The 16416-nt window shown below is 39.4% G+C and overlaps 1 protein-coding gene across 3 annotated transcripts in view; it reads right to left on the reverse strand.

Moving 5' to 3' along the window:
• Nucleotides 1–16416, reverse strand: part of dnajb13 (DnaJ heat shock protein family (Hsp40) member B13) — a 43256-nt gene that overhangs the window by 24640 nt on the left and 2200 nt on the right. For 2 of the 3 annotated variants that reach the window (XR_007262220.1, XM_020509782.2), the window contains exons 2-4: nucleotides 9483–9586; nucleotides 8766–8927; nucleotides 1059–1213 (exon numbers count right to left, since the gene is read on the reverse strand). Coding sequence is in view for 2 of the 3 variants with exons in the window: in XM_020509782.2 (XP_020365371.1) it covers nucleotides 1059–1213; nucleotides 8766–8927; nucleotides 9483–9586 (421 nt within the window). In the remaining variant the exon portion in view is untranslated. The remainder of the gene's footprint in view (nucleotides 1–1058; nucleotides 1214–8765; nucleotides 8928–9482; nucleotides 9587–16416) is intronic. The other variant, XM_048597631.1, reaches the window with a different exon arrangement.

The following is a 16416-nucleotide window of genomic DNA, read 5'->3' on the forward strand; positions in this document are numbered from 1 at the left end:
CATTAACTTCACAGAGAGGAAAATGAAAAATACAGAGTATTGAATCCTGATTGCTACCCAGTGGACTGTTCTGGCAAGTGTGTAGACCAGGAACTTAGGTGTGTTTATAATCAGATTCATGAAACTGTCTTACTAATCCTTGGCAAAGGTGGTTACAGAGCACCAATCTGTGTCACCATTATATGCAATCACTGTATAATTTCTATAAAAACATGTTTAGCTTCACGTAATTAAAATAGTCCATGATATTATAAATTAATTATATTATAATACACGCTATAATTTATCTCTTTCAGTATCTATAAAATAACCTCCTCAGCCAATGATTCTCAGAGGGAAAAGCCAGTAATGAATGGAAAGTCATACTTGTCCTCCATTCTGAACTATAAAATATGGGTTGAAACAGTATGTCTCAATTGACAGTTTTATTGATTTTTCTTTATATGTACCACCTATTACAATAACTAGAGGGAGGCAGTGGTGTAAATGTCATGTCACCAGCCTAGTATCCAGAGACCTTGACTAATGTTCTGAGAGCAAGGGCTCAAAGCTCACCACAGTGTCTGACGAGAATTTAAATACAATTAATAAATCTAGTCCCAGTAATGGTACCATGAAAATCTATTTCACCACGATACATAACAACTCTGCCTCTCCAAAAAATGTTGATTTTTGTAAAAATTCTGGTTTACTTGAGAGAAGAAAATCTGCTGTCCTTACCCAGTCTGGCCCACATGTGACTCCAGACTCATAGTTGATTGCTAGCAGCCTTTTGAAATATCCTGGCAAGCCACTCTGTTCATGAGCAATCAGAGATGGGCAACAATGCCAGCAATTCCCACATCCCATAGAAGATAAAAGAAATAATGCTCTACGTCATACATGCCAGATGATCTGAGGTTAAACTTTCGATCAACTCTGAGTCAGACAATAGATGGAGCAGTGTAGTTACACTCAGTGAATCCAATTCCCTTCACGTTTCCAATCCCAAGCTGTTCCATAAGATAAAAATGCAATTGTATTATTCATAGCAATTCCTTGAAATAATATCACTATACCCTGCGTGAGATTTTGATCTTCTTCATGCATCCATGATATAGATCTTCTAAAGACAAATATAGATCCTTTTCAATAGGGGGATCTTGTTTCTTAACTCCTCGGCCTTGTAGCCCTCCAAATCCCAAACTTATGTCTCCATCTGAATCAAAAAAATCTGCAGAGTAAAGGGTGATAACTTTCAGTTATGGGCAACTGTGGCAGTGCACTTGGTCTATTCATTACACTTCTGTACAATTCCTTTTGAGACAGTTTCCGGCTAAATTCACTTTGCCCTCCAATTGCTTGTAAAAATAATACAGTTTGCCACATAGTTCAATTGCATTATTTAAAGTTATATAAGGGTGTATGTAAAACATGGACATTATAAGATAGATTTTGCAGCCAAAGGGGTTCCATCAAAGAAATTTAGATAGGCAAAACATACAAAACTGCTGTGCAGTCAGCTTGTCCACTGTTGTCTAGATTACACTCACATCTTGTAATATACTTTACACATGATCAAAAAAATTTCCAGTCACAGGTAAATTATGTAAGGTGAGAGGAGCAAGATTTAAAAGGGACCTGAGGGGCACCACTTTCTCACAGAGGATGGTTCATATGTGGAATGAATTGCCAGAGGGAGTGATAGATGCAGGTACAGTTACAACATTTAAAAGACATTTGGATACGTACATGAACAGGAAAGGGGTCTGGGCCAAATGCAGGCAAATGGGACTAGTTTAGTTTGGGAAAGTTGGTTGGCATGTGCAAGTTGGACCAAAGGATCTGTTTCTATGCTGTCTGACTCTATAACCTCTATATGGAGGTTCACTCTGAATATTGAAAGAGGCTTAATCCAAGAAGATTGCGCAAGGGCAGTCAACATGACAAGTGTTGTTCCTGCCATCTCTGTGTTCAAATTGGAAAATACTCAATTGTAAGTGTTCACATTTCTTTGTTTCTCATTACTATACGTGAGGAGGTGCTGGACGTCTTAAAAAGCATAAAGCTGTATTAGTACCTGGGACCAGATCAGGTATACCCTAGAACTTTGTGGGAAGCTAGGGAAGTGAATGCTGGGCCCCTTGCTGAGATATTTGTATCATCCATAGCCATGGGTGAGGTGCCAGAAGACTGGAAGTTGGCTAATGTGTTGCCATTATTTAAGGAAGGTGGTGAGGAAAACCCAGGGAACTACAGACTGGTGAGCCTGACATCAGTGGTGGGTAAGTTGTTGGAGGGGATTCTAAGGGACAGGATTTACATGTATTTGGAAAGGTAAAGACTGATTAGGGATAGTCAATATGGCTTTGTGCGTGGGAAATCGTGTTTTACTAACTTGATTGAGTTTTTTGAAGAAGTGACGAAGAAGACTGACGAAGGCTGAGCAGTAGACATTGTCTGTTTGGACTTCAGTAAGGCATTCGACAAGGTTCCGCATGGTAGACTGGTTAGGACGGTTAGATCACATGGAATACAGGGAGAACTGGCCAATTAGATACAAAATTGGCTCACAGGTAGGACAGAGGGTGGTGATGGAGGGTTGCTTTTTGGACTTGAGCCCTTTGACCAGAGGTGCGCTGCAAGGTTCAGTGCTGGGTCCACTACCTTTTGTTATTTATATGAATGATCTGGATGTGAATATAGGAGGCATGGTTAGTAAGTTTGCAGATGACACCAAAATTAGTGGTGTAGTGAGCAGTGAAGAAGGTTACTTCAGAGTTCAATGGGACCTTGGTCAGATGGAGTTTAATTCAGATAAATGTGTGGTGCTGCATTTTGGTAGGGCAAATCAGGGCAGGACTTATACACTTAATAGTAAGGTCCTGGGCAGTGTTGCTGAACAAAGAGACCTTAGGGTGCAGGTTTATAGTTTCTAGAAAGCGGAGTTGCAGGTAGACAGGACAGTAAAGAAGATGTTTGGTACACTCGCCTTTATTGATCAGTGCATTGAGTCATGGGAGGTCATGTTGTGGCTGTACAGGACATTGGTGAGGCCACTTTTAGAATACTGCTTTCAACTCTGGTCTCCCTGCTACGGGAAAGATGTTGTGAAACTTGAAAGGATTCAGAAAAGATTTACAAGGATATTGCCAGGGTTGGAGAGTTTGAGCTATAGGAAGAGGCTGAATGGGCTGGGGCTATTTTCCCTCGAGTGTCAGAGGCTGGAGTGTGACCTTATTGAAGCTTATAAAATCATGATGGGCATGGATAGGGTGAGAAGTTCTCCCCAAGTTCAAAACTAGAGGCATAGATTTAAGATGTGAGGGGAAAGACTTAAAAGGGACCTAAGGGGCAAGTTGTTCACACAGGGGTCAGGGCATGTAGGGAATGAGCTGCCAGATGAGATGGTGGAAACTCTACAATTACAACATTTAAAAGGCATCTGGATGGGTATATGAATAGGAAAGGTTTGGCAGGATAGGTGCCAAATGCTGGCAAATGGAATTGGATTAATTTAGAATATCTGATCAGCATGGACAAATTGGACCGGAGGCTCCATTTCCATGCTGTATATTTCTCTGACTCTATGACTATCTTTAATATTACCATTCAGAATCTATACTTCAATGTACCAAACAAGCTGCTCATCAGTAGCACTTTTAAAATATTAAACATTCTGTCTGAGAACTTCCTCTTGACTGCTGTATCAATGAAAGGACAGTGGGTCAGAATTTCTGCCTCCCCTTGAGAGGTGTGACTTTATTAAACTGGAACTTTATTTTAGTGAGCTCCCAACCAATTATCTCCTTGCAATGCATTTTTATTTGTGTCATTCCTGATGAAACTTCTGATAATTCAAAATCATTTTTAAACACTCAAAGAATTAATTTTCTGATAACTTGAATCAGAAATACAAATAACACAGCCAAACAACTAAGTGCTTTAAAAGTTGAATTGTCAGACAAGTTAAATAAAGAGCAATATTGATATTCCATGCATGTCATGCTGCTGTGGCAGTAAGGAAGAAAATGCGATGTACGACATTACACTGCCAACACTTTTGGGCAGGCATTTCCTGCATCAGCAGAAGCAGTGCATGAAAATGTCTACTGCAAAAGAAATGGACAGTGATTATGTGAGGTAAATGCCCTGAGATTTTCCATTGAATCCATACAATGTAGAAACAGGCCATTTGGCCTAACAAATCCACTGACCCTCTGAAGAGCATCCCACCCAGACCCATCTGCCTACCCTTTCCCTATAACCCTACATTTCCCATGGCTAATGCACCTAACATCCACATGCCTGAACACTATGGGCTATTTAACATGGCCAATCTACCTAACTTGCACATCTTTGGATGTGGGAGGAAACCAGAGCACCTGGCAGAAACAGGGAGAATGTGCACACTCCTCACAGACAGTTGCCCAAGTGTGGAATTGAAATCTGGTCCCTGGTGCTGTGAGGCAGCAGTGCTAATCACTGAGCCACCAGATCTCCCATTAGATTTTGTCTAACTCCATGATGAATTGTGGAAGTATTTTACACTTGTGCCTATAAGCAACTGTTTTATTGTTGAGCCTAACATCCTTTTTTCAACATGGAAAAGTCATTCAAAAAATTGTCCATAATTAAGCACTTCATGGGCCATCTCACTTTCAGAAGAGTAGCTGGAATGGGAAATAGAGACATTGGGCTGAATTTTATTAATGATTGGTTGTGTCAATTTGAGGGAGTTTCCTGGACGATTTCTCTCTGTGAGGTCTAGTGAGTTACATCATACAGCTCTCTACTGCTCACTTTATTATCTGTGCACCACACCTCTGTGGGGCCACATTCATGCTATCTAGTGCTCACCAGGGATAGAATTTCTTGCTAATACCAGTACCACAAGGGATTTCCACCATCAGCACCATATTTAAAGCCCAGCTGTGCACCAGGTAAATCCCTGCCAGCCATAAATAGTCCTTCAAGTACACATAATGGGAGAGAAACCAAAATAAAACTGCCAAGGGCAGGTAGGTGGTACACGTAACTTCATTGGAAATAGAAGTTCATATTGAAAATGTATTGCTGGTTTACAAGGATGCGTTATCAGCCCCTTACTGTACAACCATGACTATGTTGTCAAATTCCAAACAAACACCATCTACAAGTTAGCTGATGACACCACCATAGCAGGAAGGATATCTAACAACGATGGGTCAAAATACAGAAGGGAGATGAAGGATTTGGTGATGTGGTGCAATGAGAACAACCTCTCTTTCAACGTTGGCAAAACTAAAGAACTGATCATTGGCTTCAAAAAGAAAGGAGGAGATCACACCCCTATCTACATTAACGGAACTGAAGTTGAGAGGGTGGAGAGCATCAAGTTCCTAGGAGTGACGATAACCGACAACCTGTCCTGGACTTACCACGTGGATGCGATGGTCAAGAAGGCACAACAATGCCTCTTCTTCCTCAGGTGGCTCAGGAAATTTGACATGTCCGTAGGACCCTCACCAACTTCTACCGATGCACCACTGAAAGCATACTGTCTGAGTGAATAACGGTCTGGTATGGTAGCTGCCTTGCCCAGGACTGTAAGTAACTACAGAAGGTGGTGTGCACAGCACAAACCATCATGGAAGCCAACCTTCCATTCATGGGCTCCTTTTACATGGCTCACTGCTGCAGAAAGGCTGCCAACATCATGAAAGACTGGTACAGAAGCCTGAACATACACACCAGTAGGTTCAGGAACAGCTTCTTCCCGGCCGTTATCAAAAATCATAGAATCCCTACAGTGTGGAAACAGGCCCTTCGGCCCAACAAGTCCACACTGACCCTCAGAGCATCCCACCATAACCCAACTAACCTACACATCTTCAGACTGTGCGAGGAAACCGGAGCACCTGGAGGAAACCCACACAGATACAGGGAGATTGTGCAAACTCCACACAGACAGTCTCCCAAGGCTGGAATTGAACCCAGGTCTCCGGCACTGTGAGGTAGCAGTGCTAACCACTGAGCCACCATGCCACTGATTATACTGATGAATGGACTCTCTAGCCTCAAATAATGCTGAACTTGCTAATGTTGATCTCATCTATGCGCACTCTGTGCAATGTAACTGTATGACTCTGTCTAAATCTTTTTGATCTGTACACTCTTGCTTACTATGATCTGCCTGTACTGCTCGTAAACAAAGCTTTTCACTTTATTTCAGTAAATGTGACATTAAATCAATCAATCAATCAATCATCACTGTCTGACTGTCAGTGTAACAGCAGCTACAAGAATCAAACTACATGGGTTAATAGTCCTGAGTGCCATACTATATTAGAACTTGTCTAAGGAGTATTAATCTTTTCCTACAGCCCAGCATTGCATAACATAATCATTCTTCAATATGAAAGCATCACAGAAACCTTTCACAGTTGAAAACATTAACTATTTGGCTTGTTGTCTGACCCAAAAAGCACAATCCGCTGTTACCTCAGCGATAGACCACAACAAGAAGACACAACATGGCCAGACACACTAGTCACCCTACCATACATCAGAGACATATCAGAGACGACCACAAGACAATTCAGACCCCTATGTATCAAGGTAGCCCACCAACCAACAACCGCCCTGCGACAGCTACTGACAAATATAAAGAATCCCATACCCACAATTAATAAAACTAATGTAATATACAAGATACCATGCAAGGACTGTGAAAAACATTACATAGGCCAAATTGGAAGAAAACTGACAATAAGGATACACAAAAACCAACCAGCCACCAAGAGACACGACCAATTCTCACTGATTCCAATATTCATGGACAAAGAAGGACATAAATTCGACTGGGACAACACATCCATAATACTACGAGCCGAACAGAGACATACCAGGGAATTCCTGGAGGCCTGGCATTCCATCCGGAACTCCATCAACAAACACACTGAACTGGACCTGATATACAAACCACTGAGAAACAGAGCGTGAAGTAATGCCAACAGCCCCAGCAAACTGAGGCATATAAATAACAAGCAGGACAGAACACCAGTGCTTCACCGGAGGCGCACTGACAATGTTACCTAGCAGGGTGACAAAACGTCTGCAACCAAATACACCGGCTCGGCGAGGAAGTCCACAACCTCATCCACAACCCAAGCTACAAATCTTCTGAAAAACTGTGAACAATGATAGTGGCAATCTTCCCAATGATTAGCTGGAGGGAGTGTTCCTTTGCTCCATACTGTGTCAGATAGGGTGTATGACAGAGGAGGTTGTGAATCTGAAATGGAATCAATTCTAAATAAAAAGCTAGTGAAGAATAGTATAGTGTCTCATAAAAGTACAATATTGATAATCAAATTCTGCATAAAACACAATTATTTCATAGCTGATTGGACAATTTTACAAATACAATCCAACTGGTCAGAATTGAGTAATGTAAATTACCACATAATTACACCAGCTCCATGTGATTGTTTCAAATCCATAAAATGTAGAAGCAGAAGTAGGCTATTTGGTCCATCAAGTCTGCTCTTGCCATTCAAAGAGATCATGGCTGATCTAATAATAATCCAATTCCAATTTCCTGCTCTTTTTGCATAACCCTTGATTCCCTTATTGATTCAAAAATGGGACACCAAGTTTGCATTCATGTCCAGAAGCAAAAATCACAGCTACAGTGGGGCAGAAAGGAATTGAAATTTCTCTTGAGAGCTGGAATAGAGTTTTTAAGGAATTCAGCAACTTCTTGTAATTAATGCTCTGATTAAGTTAAAAATTAGCATTTTTTATTTCCTAATGGCTGTGAAGATCTTCAGGAATAAACAGATTTGTTTCAAATACATCTCGTGTTCAGTCTTCTGCACACTTTTTTTGGATAAATTTGATTTGTTTTAAATGTACACCACTGGGACTTAGAATTTTAATTATCATTCTGAGAGAGAAGGCAAAAAGAGAAAAAGCAGAAGTAACACACAGTTTCAATAATGTCAGGATTGGCACACCGTTGATAAAATCTTAGTCTTCAAATTTGAATTAGCCCAGCTTCCACGGCCTTTAGGAAAGAAGTTCCAGATTTCTACTGCACTTTGTTTGAAGAAAAGTTCTTCCTGATTTGTCAGCTCTAAGTTGAAGATAATATCTCTTTTGTTCTGAATTCCCCACGAGAGGAAATAATTTTTGTATCTACCTTACCAAACCTATAGTTTTAAACAACTTGATTAAATCACCCCTCAGTCTTTCTAATCTCAAGGAAATAATCCTAATAGTTTTTGTGTCTTAGGACTGCTCTCAAGGAGTCGGAAAATATATCCTTATTAAGTTGTGGATGATCTAGCTTCTTACAGCTAAAACAGTGGGATACAAGTCAAACGAAGTTGCAATCAACTAGATGACAGACCATATGAACCAGGGTTTGAATTCAGCATGCAGGTCTGGCTGCTGTAATACAATGAAGGCATTCAGTACTGAAGACAGTTACAAATGTTATGATCTGATTAATAAGGCAACAGTGGATAAGAAGTTATTTTCAAAACCAAGCTATGATGCTACACAGATGCTTCCACATGGGACATTCTGAGGTCATGAACATCACTATATAAAAAAGTTCTTTCTTTCCATAAAACAGGATACATTCTGACATCAAGTGATAGTGTGTATTTTGCACAAATTGTCACCAGTAGGTATATTTTTCTAATTGGCATGTACAGACAAGCAGCATATTCATAATCCAGTAGATAATACATGTTAACATTATTACTTATTGTTATTTAAAATGCTAATGTAAGTACCTGCAAACGGATTATCTCCACCGAAGAAGTCCCTGAAAATTTTGTTGGCATTTCCATGAAAGGTATATCCAGTTGTCCAAGCACCAGTTTCACTGAATTCAATGGGAATTCCTCCTTTCAATCCCTCCTCACCAAATTTATCATAGGTCGCTTTCTTTTTTACTGAAAAAAATAAAATTGAGTAATTCTCACATTTCAATTAATCTGAATTTCTAAACTTCACTAAAATGTTATAATTCTCAATCCTACTAAATACTTGGAAAACCTAGAAAGTTAATCTGTGTGATAGATTGGCATATGATAAATATCTATTTACTTAGGAGGATTTAATCTACATTCCACCAATGTACCATATATCATCCCAATATAATACTTACTTCAAATAAGGTTATTGTTTACCAACAACTGAAGTCAGGTATCAAGGGAGATACTTCTGAATTATTTGTATTGGGAGATGGCATATTTAGACCAGTATGCAATGAGTCTAAAACGTCAATTACAATCAAGTTATAAATACAACAATAATGCACAAAATCCAAACCCTTGGGGAGATTCTACACACAGTACAAAGATAGTATATGATAAATATACCATTGTAACCATATTACGGTAACTATGCTCATGTGAATCGAATTTGCAAAGAAGTTTAGCTTGCTTTGGCCGATCATCTTTTTTCCCCATTTTATAGCTCCCAATAATAAAAATTACAATACTCACAATCACTTAGAACATCATACGCTTCTGCAATTTGTAAGAACTTTTCCTCTGCACATGGATCCGTACTTTTGTCTGGGTGGTATTTTAGGGCCAATTTACGGTACCTAAATGGCAGATATAAATCATCAGTAAAGTGCACTAAGATTCTTCTCCCTTTCCATTTATTTCCACAATGGTTTAAGGAGGAAATGCATTGTCCACTTTCATACATGTCATCCTACAAAACACGCAAAACCTAATTACAACTGAAAAATAATTCAAAACAAAGACAGAAATAAAAGCAGAAAATGGTGTAAATACTCTCCAGGCCTGACCTCACCTGTGGAAAGAGAAACAAAGTTAACATTTCAGGCAAATTATCCTTCATTGGAAAATAAAGACTTGTGGTTTAGGCCACTGCCTCAAGCTGACAAAATATGTTTAAATTCCTTTTCATTATATTGAATCTCTGAATTTTGTTATTATTTTGTGATCACATTCATCATCGAGTTTATTTTCTATGAAAGGTAAAAGATCAGTAGCATTATTTGTGACATATAAAAAAGTAAAAGTTACGATGAAAGTACAACAAGTCATGGATTTGTCACGGCTTAAGCTGCAACTGTATTCAATCTTATACATGGACAATCCTGTAGAAACAACATGAAATGCTGATGGTGGGCACATATATATGTTTATTGAACATAATACTTGTGACAATGGATCAGAATCTCAAAGTATTCATAAACATTTTTACTCATGTGTTGTTATCAAAAGGAGGATTGTTGTAGAAAAACTGTGGATTTAAATTCAATGACTGTGGGGCAAAGTCCTGTGTAAAGCTCATGAAACATGCATAAAATGCCTGGGAAACTTAAATTCCCTTAAACTTAAATCACCTGGCAAACAGAGTGAACTGTGGTTCATTGAGTGCAAAGACGATGAGAGGCAGATGAACCCATGCTTAACAGTAAGCCACACCCTGTGGACTATGTCCTAAAATGCAGACACTTCTTGCATTTTCTCTTTGAAAAATACGTTAATACAGTGGTTAAAAAGCCAGTTTCAGCTCTACTGAAGTAAACTAAAGGACTGAATGCTATTGTGTACCATCCTGAGGTTGAGCATTAGCATGCTGTGAAAGTCACAGACAAAGAACGATTCCCTAGTTACCCTTGCTTTGGAGGTAAAGGAAGACCCACTCTCACTTTGAGTGCTGAAAACCAATTAAAAGAAGAACAATAAAGGAATGTCTCTCATCATGAATTCCAGAACTCAATCGCACCTGAAAGGCATCTGAACTACAAAATCTCAAACAATCTATAATACTATGAATCATGAAACTGACTGTTTATCAATGCCACTGGTAACCTCCACGGCACTGCTGCAAGATTCAACTATTGCTCTTTGCAATCAGTTCAGAAACTGATCAATATATTTCTTTTATATTTTTAGACTCACCTCTTATTTCTAATCGGTGTGTTATTTGTGTTGCATGACTAAATCTTCCTGCATCTAATAAATGATAAACTCACTCCTTTTGTTAATTCAAGAAAGTCTGGTTAAATTGGCTCCTTTTTAAAACATAACATCATTTACATCTGGGAGAAATGTATGAAATGTAAATGGAGGACCTTAAAGCAACTTACACATACATATTGACTTTAGAATAATAAAACATCATTAGGCACTTTGCAAATGTTACCAAGTGAATCTGAAATCGAGCCACATCTGTATATTAGACCAGATGTTTAGGGAATCTATGACAGCAGTAAGGAGGGATGACATCTTAGAAGGCTCCTCAGGTGAAGCCATATGGGTAGATCTTAAATAGCAAAAAGGAGAAATCACACTGCTGGGACATTACTATAGGCCCCCTTCTAACAGTCGGAGAGAAATAAACGAGCGGGTATGAAGGCAAATTTCAGGGAAGTGAGAATTAATAGGATAATGATGATAGGGGATTTAAACTTCCCCAACATTAACTGGGATAGTTGTTGTGTGAAAGGTTTGGAGGAAGCAGAATTCTTAAGGTCCACGCAGGAAACTGGTAACAAAGGTAAAAGCCCATAGAATCCAAGGAAATTTGTCACATTAGATCCACAATTGGCTGAGTGGCAGGAAGCAGAGAGTGACAGTTGAGGGTGTTTTTCTGACTGGAAGTCTGTGTCCAGTGGGGTCCCACAGGGCTCAGCGTCGGACCCCTTGCTGTATGTGGGTTATACGAATGGTTTAGACTTGAATGTCAGAGGGTTGATCCATTAGTTCACAAAATTGGTACAAAAATTTATAGCATGGTAAATAGTGGGGAGGATTGCCTTAGACTACAGGATATAAATGGGTTGGTCCGATAGGTTGATCAGTGGCAAATGGAATTTAATAAGGATAAATGTGAGCTGATGCACTCAAGCAGGACAAACAAACTAAGGGAATAGTAAAGGATGGGATAATTGGACACTTGGATAATAATGATCTGATTGGACATAGTCAGCATGCATTTGTGAATGGGAAGTCGTGTTTGACAAGATGGTTGGAGTTTTCTGAGGACCCTGGGATGCACCAAGGATCAGAGGGATCTTGGCTGGTCCCTTAAAGTATCGGGGGACAGGTGGATAAAGTGGTTAAGAAAACATATGGTATACTTGCCTTAATTAATCAAAGTATAGAGTTTAAGAGCAGGAAGGTAATGCTGGAAATGTATAAAATGTTGTTTAGGCCATAGCTAGAATATTATGTGCAGTCCTGGAATTCACATTATGGGAGGGATCTGATACAACTGAAGAGGGGGGCAGAGGAGATTTACCAACCTGTTGCCTGGGCTGTGGAGTTTCAGTTATGAAGAAAGATTGGACAAATTGAGTTAGTTTTCCTTGGAGCAGTGGAGATTGAGAGGGGACATGATTGAGGTGCATAGATAGGGCAGACAAGAAGAAATTTTTCCCCTTGATGAAATGATCAATTACAAGGGGGCATAGATTTAAAGTAAGAGACAGAAGGTTTAGAGGAGATGTAAAGAAAAACTTTTTCACCCAGAGGGTGTTGCAAATCTGGAACTCAGTGCCTGTAAGGGTGGTAGAAACAGAAGTCCTCATTACATTTAAGAGGTATTTAGATGTGCACTTGCGATGCTAAGACATACAAGGCTATGGGTCAAGTGCTGGAAAATGGGATTATAATAGTTGGGCAGTTGTTTTTGACCAGCACAGACATGATGGGCCGAAGGACCTTTTTTTGTGCTGTAGATCTCTATGACTCTATGACCAACAACTTGCTCAAAGATATATGTATTTAAGGACATGTTAAGAAGGAAAGAGAGATAGAAAGGCAGAGGTGAACAATAAGGCAAAACTTGGGGTCCTGGCACAGCTAACAATGGAGTAACTTAAATCAGGAATGTTCAAGTGGGCAAAATTAGCAGAACACCTCGATCTATAAGGCTGCAGGAGCCTGGAGGGATTTCAAAACAAGGCCTGCAGTCTAAAATAGTGCTATAATTTACACAATGGAATCCTTAGAATGGCAAGATATAATCTGCTCCTTTCTATTTGTTCTTCTCGGTCCATAAAACATCTAAATGTAGGTATCATGCCAATTGAGAGCACTAGCCACAGATACCACTGTGTGCATGTGCCAACAATGATTGGAGCAATTTGAGATAAATTTGAACCTGAATTATTGGTGGCATTAAAATTATTGATTTCCACAACACCATTTATATCTGGATAACCCTGTAGGAATATTGTGAAATGCTGACGATGGGCAAATACATGTGTTTATCGAACATAAAACTTGATATAACTAATTCCATTTGTTAGTGTCACCTATTATCCGTTTGTATTAATTAGTTGTCAAATAAACCTGCCACTGTTGCAAAATATATAGAAATTAGAAATGATAAGTCAAAGGAAAATGAAGATCCTTGAATAATTTTCCAACAAATTCAACTGACTACAACAGGAGGAAAAGCAAAAGTGTTTATTTTCAAGCAAAAAGGGCATAAAAATGGAATGACTAGAATTGATTCATTAATAAATACAATTCATGAAGAATAATTTTCCTAAATTTACTAAAAATTTATGCAAGTGGTATGGTATCTTAATGTATTAATGCAAAATGGAAGAGAATTAAACTACTTTCTCATTTTTGTATCATTGATAGTGTCATAAAATGTGAATCACAAAACAACAGAAATATTTTAAGGGTGCAGGAAAGGGGGTGTCCCTCACCTGTAATCTCACACTCCGGCACCTTACTATAAGTAGCTCTACCCTCCGCTGACACAAAAACAGAAATCACTGGAGAACCTCAGCAGGTCTGGCAGCATCCACGGAGAGAAAGCAGAGGTAATGTTTCAGGTCCAGTGAACCTTTTTCAGAACAGACCCACAGCTAGGGAAGGACATAGCTGCAATGTTGGGATACCAGTGTGAAGTTACTAGATTGTTACCTGGAATACAAGGGTTAAGATATGATTACAGATTACACAAAATGGGGTTGTATGCCATGGAATTCAAGAGACTCAGGGATAAATTCATACATCAATTACAGCACAGAAACAGGCCATTCAACACATTATGTCCATGCCAGCTCTCCGCAAGAAAAAAAATCACTAGTTCTACTCCCCAGCTCTTTCCTTGTAGCACACATTTTCTTTCTCCTCCAGTTCAAAGTCATACAGTCATAGAGATGTACAGCACAGAAACAGACCCTTCGGCCCAACTTGTCCACGCCGACTAGATATCCTAAATAAATCTAGATCCATTTGCCAACATCTGGCCCATATCTCTCTAAACCTTTCCTATTCATATACCCATTCAGATGCCTTTTAAATGTTGTAATTGTACCAGTCTCCACCATTTCCTCTAGCAGCTCATTCCTACATGCACAACTCTCAGCATGAAAAAGTTGCCCCTTAGGTCCCTTTTGAATCTTTCCCCTCTCACCTTAAACCTATGCCCTCTAATTTTGGACACCCCGCCCCACTCCGGGGAAAAGACTTTGTCTATTTACCCTCATGATTTTATAAATCTCAATAAGGTCACCCCTCAGCCTCCAACGCTCCAGGGAAAATAGCCCCATCCTATTCAGGCTCTCCCTATAGCGCACACCCTCCAATCCTGGCAACATCCTTATAAATCTTCTCTAAACCCTTTTCACAACATCCTTCCTATCATGATTGAATCTGTCTCTATCTCACTCTCAGGCAATGTATTTGGATTGTAAACACTTGCTGTGTAAATATTTTGCTTAATGCTGTTGCTGATTCTTTTGTTATTCGCTTTAAATCGCTGTCCTCCAGTTCTCCCACTTTGGCCAAGGTAAACAGATTCCCTCTATCCATTTCATCTAGGCCATCTGTCAAGCACTTATGTCAAATCATCTGTCAACCTTCCCTTCTCTAAGGAGAATAGTCATAGTTTTATGAAACTATCCATGTAATCAAGTCAACCAACTTCAGAAACATCTTTCTAAATCTTCTCTCTGCCCCTCTAAAGCCTTCACATGCTTTCTAACATGTGAATCCCAGAATTGGGAACAGTAGACAGGTTGGGGCTGAACCAATGTTTGATAAAGTTTCATCATAACTTCCTTGTTTTTATACATTATGACTCTATTTATAAAATGTAAGGTCTCAAAGTTCATATTAACCAACTTTTTAACTGCCCTGATAAAAAGTTCATGATAGTACATGGAATAGATATAGTAAATGGAGAGAATCTATTTTCATTGGATGGGAAGTGTATAAATGGGCACCTTGAATACAGATTAGAACCAGATCTTTCAGGTGTGAAATTAGAAAACACTTCTCCACACACAGTGTGGTAAAAGTATGGAACACTCTTCCACAAAGGATAATTAATACTAGATCATTCTCACTCCAGCGATGAGAAACATCAGTAATGACACATTTTGTCTTGGAGTCATAGAACAATTTGCAAGAAAATATCAATTCAAGGGGAAAATCAACAGTTATACTGCACGACAGGAGAGTACTGATTGGATAGCAAGTGGACTCTGGTGGTGGCAGTGCCGTGGAGAATGTGCCAAATAACGATGATTGGCCATCAATTGCCAGGCTTTGTTTAAACTTTAAACGAGACAGGTTGATTGTGCTTCTTCAGGGTATTGCCCTGAGAAATTAACCAGCAAACAGCTGTTACTTAATTTGTTGAGTTGAAATAAGCACAGTTTTCTAATTGTATTTATACATGCAAGTGCACTATAAGCCTGGCCAACAATACTAAAGTTGTTATTAGTGTAACTTGTCACACATGCAAGGTTATGAACAGACGTCCAATTGTAGAATAACATCTAATGTTGGACATGGTGTTGCATGTTTTGGGTATGGTCAGTACTTTGCTTACTACAACCAACCAAGGAATATGCTGTTTGATACAAATCAGCCAGTCTTTGGGGCTTATGGCCCATATAATTGGCATCATACTGCCACTGAAATTCAAATAACACATTACTTATTTGTGTGATAAACGGAGTGTGTTTTTTTGTCTTGACAGCAGCAGTCTGCTAGTGGTGAACACTACTTAAACACAGAACATAGAACATAGAACAGTACAGCACAGTACAGGCCCTTCGGCCCACGATGTTGTGCCAACCTACTATCCTACTAAGATCAATCTACCCTGCATACCCTACATCTTACTATCCTCCATGTGCCTATCCAAGAGTCGCTTAAAAGTCTCTAAAGTATCTGACTCCACGACCACTGCCGGCAGCGCATTCCACACGCCCACCACTCTCTGTATGAAGAACCTACCTCTGACATCTCCCTTATACCTTCCCCCAATCACGTTAAAATTATGCCCCCTCGTAATAGTCATTTCTGCCCTAGGAAAAAGTCTCTGACTATCCGCTCTATCTATGCCTCTCAACATCTTGTAAACCTCTATCAAGTCACCTCTCATCCTTCTTCGCTCCAATGAAAAAAGCCCTAGCTC

This window comes from Rhincodon typus, chromosome 6 (assembly GCF_021869965.1).
Source record: "Rhincodon typus isolate 14 chromosome 6, sRhiTyp1.1, whole genome shotgun sequence".
NCBI lineage: Eukaryota > Metazoa > Chordata > Chondrichthyes > Orectolobiformes > Rhincodontidae > Rhincodon > Rhincodon typus.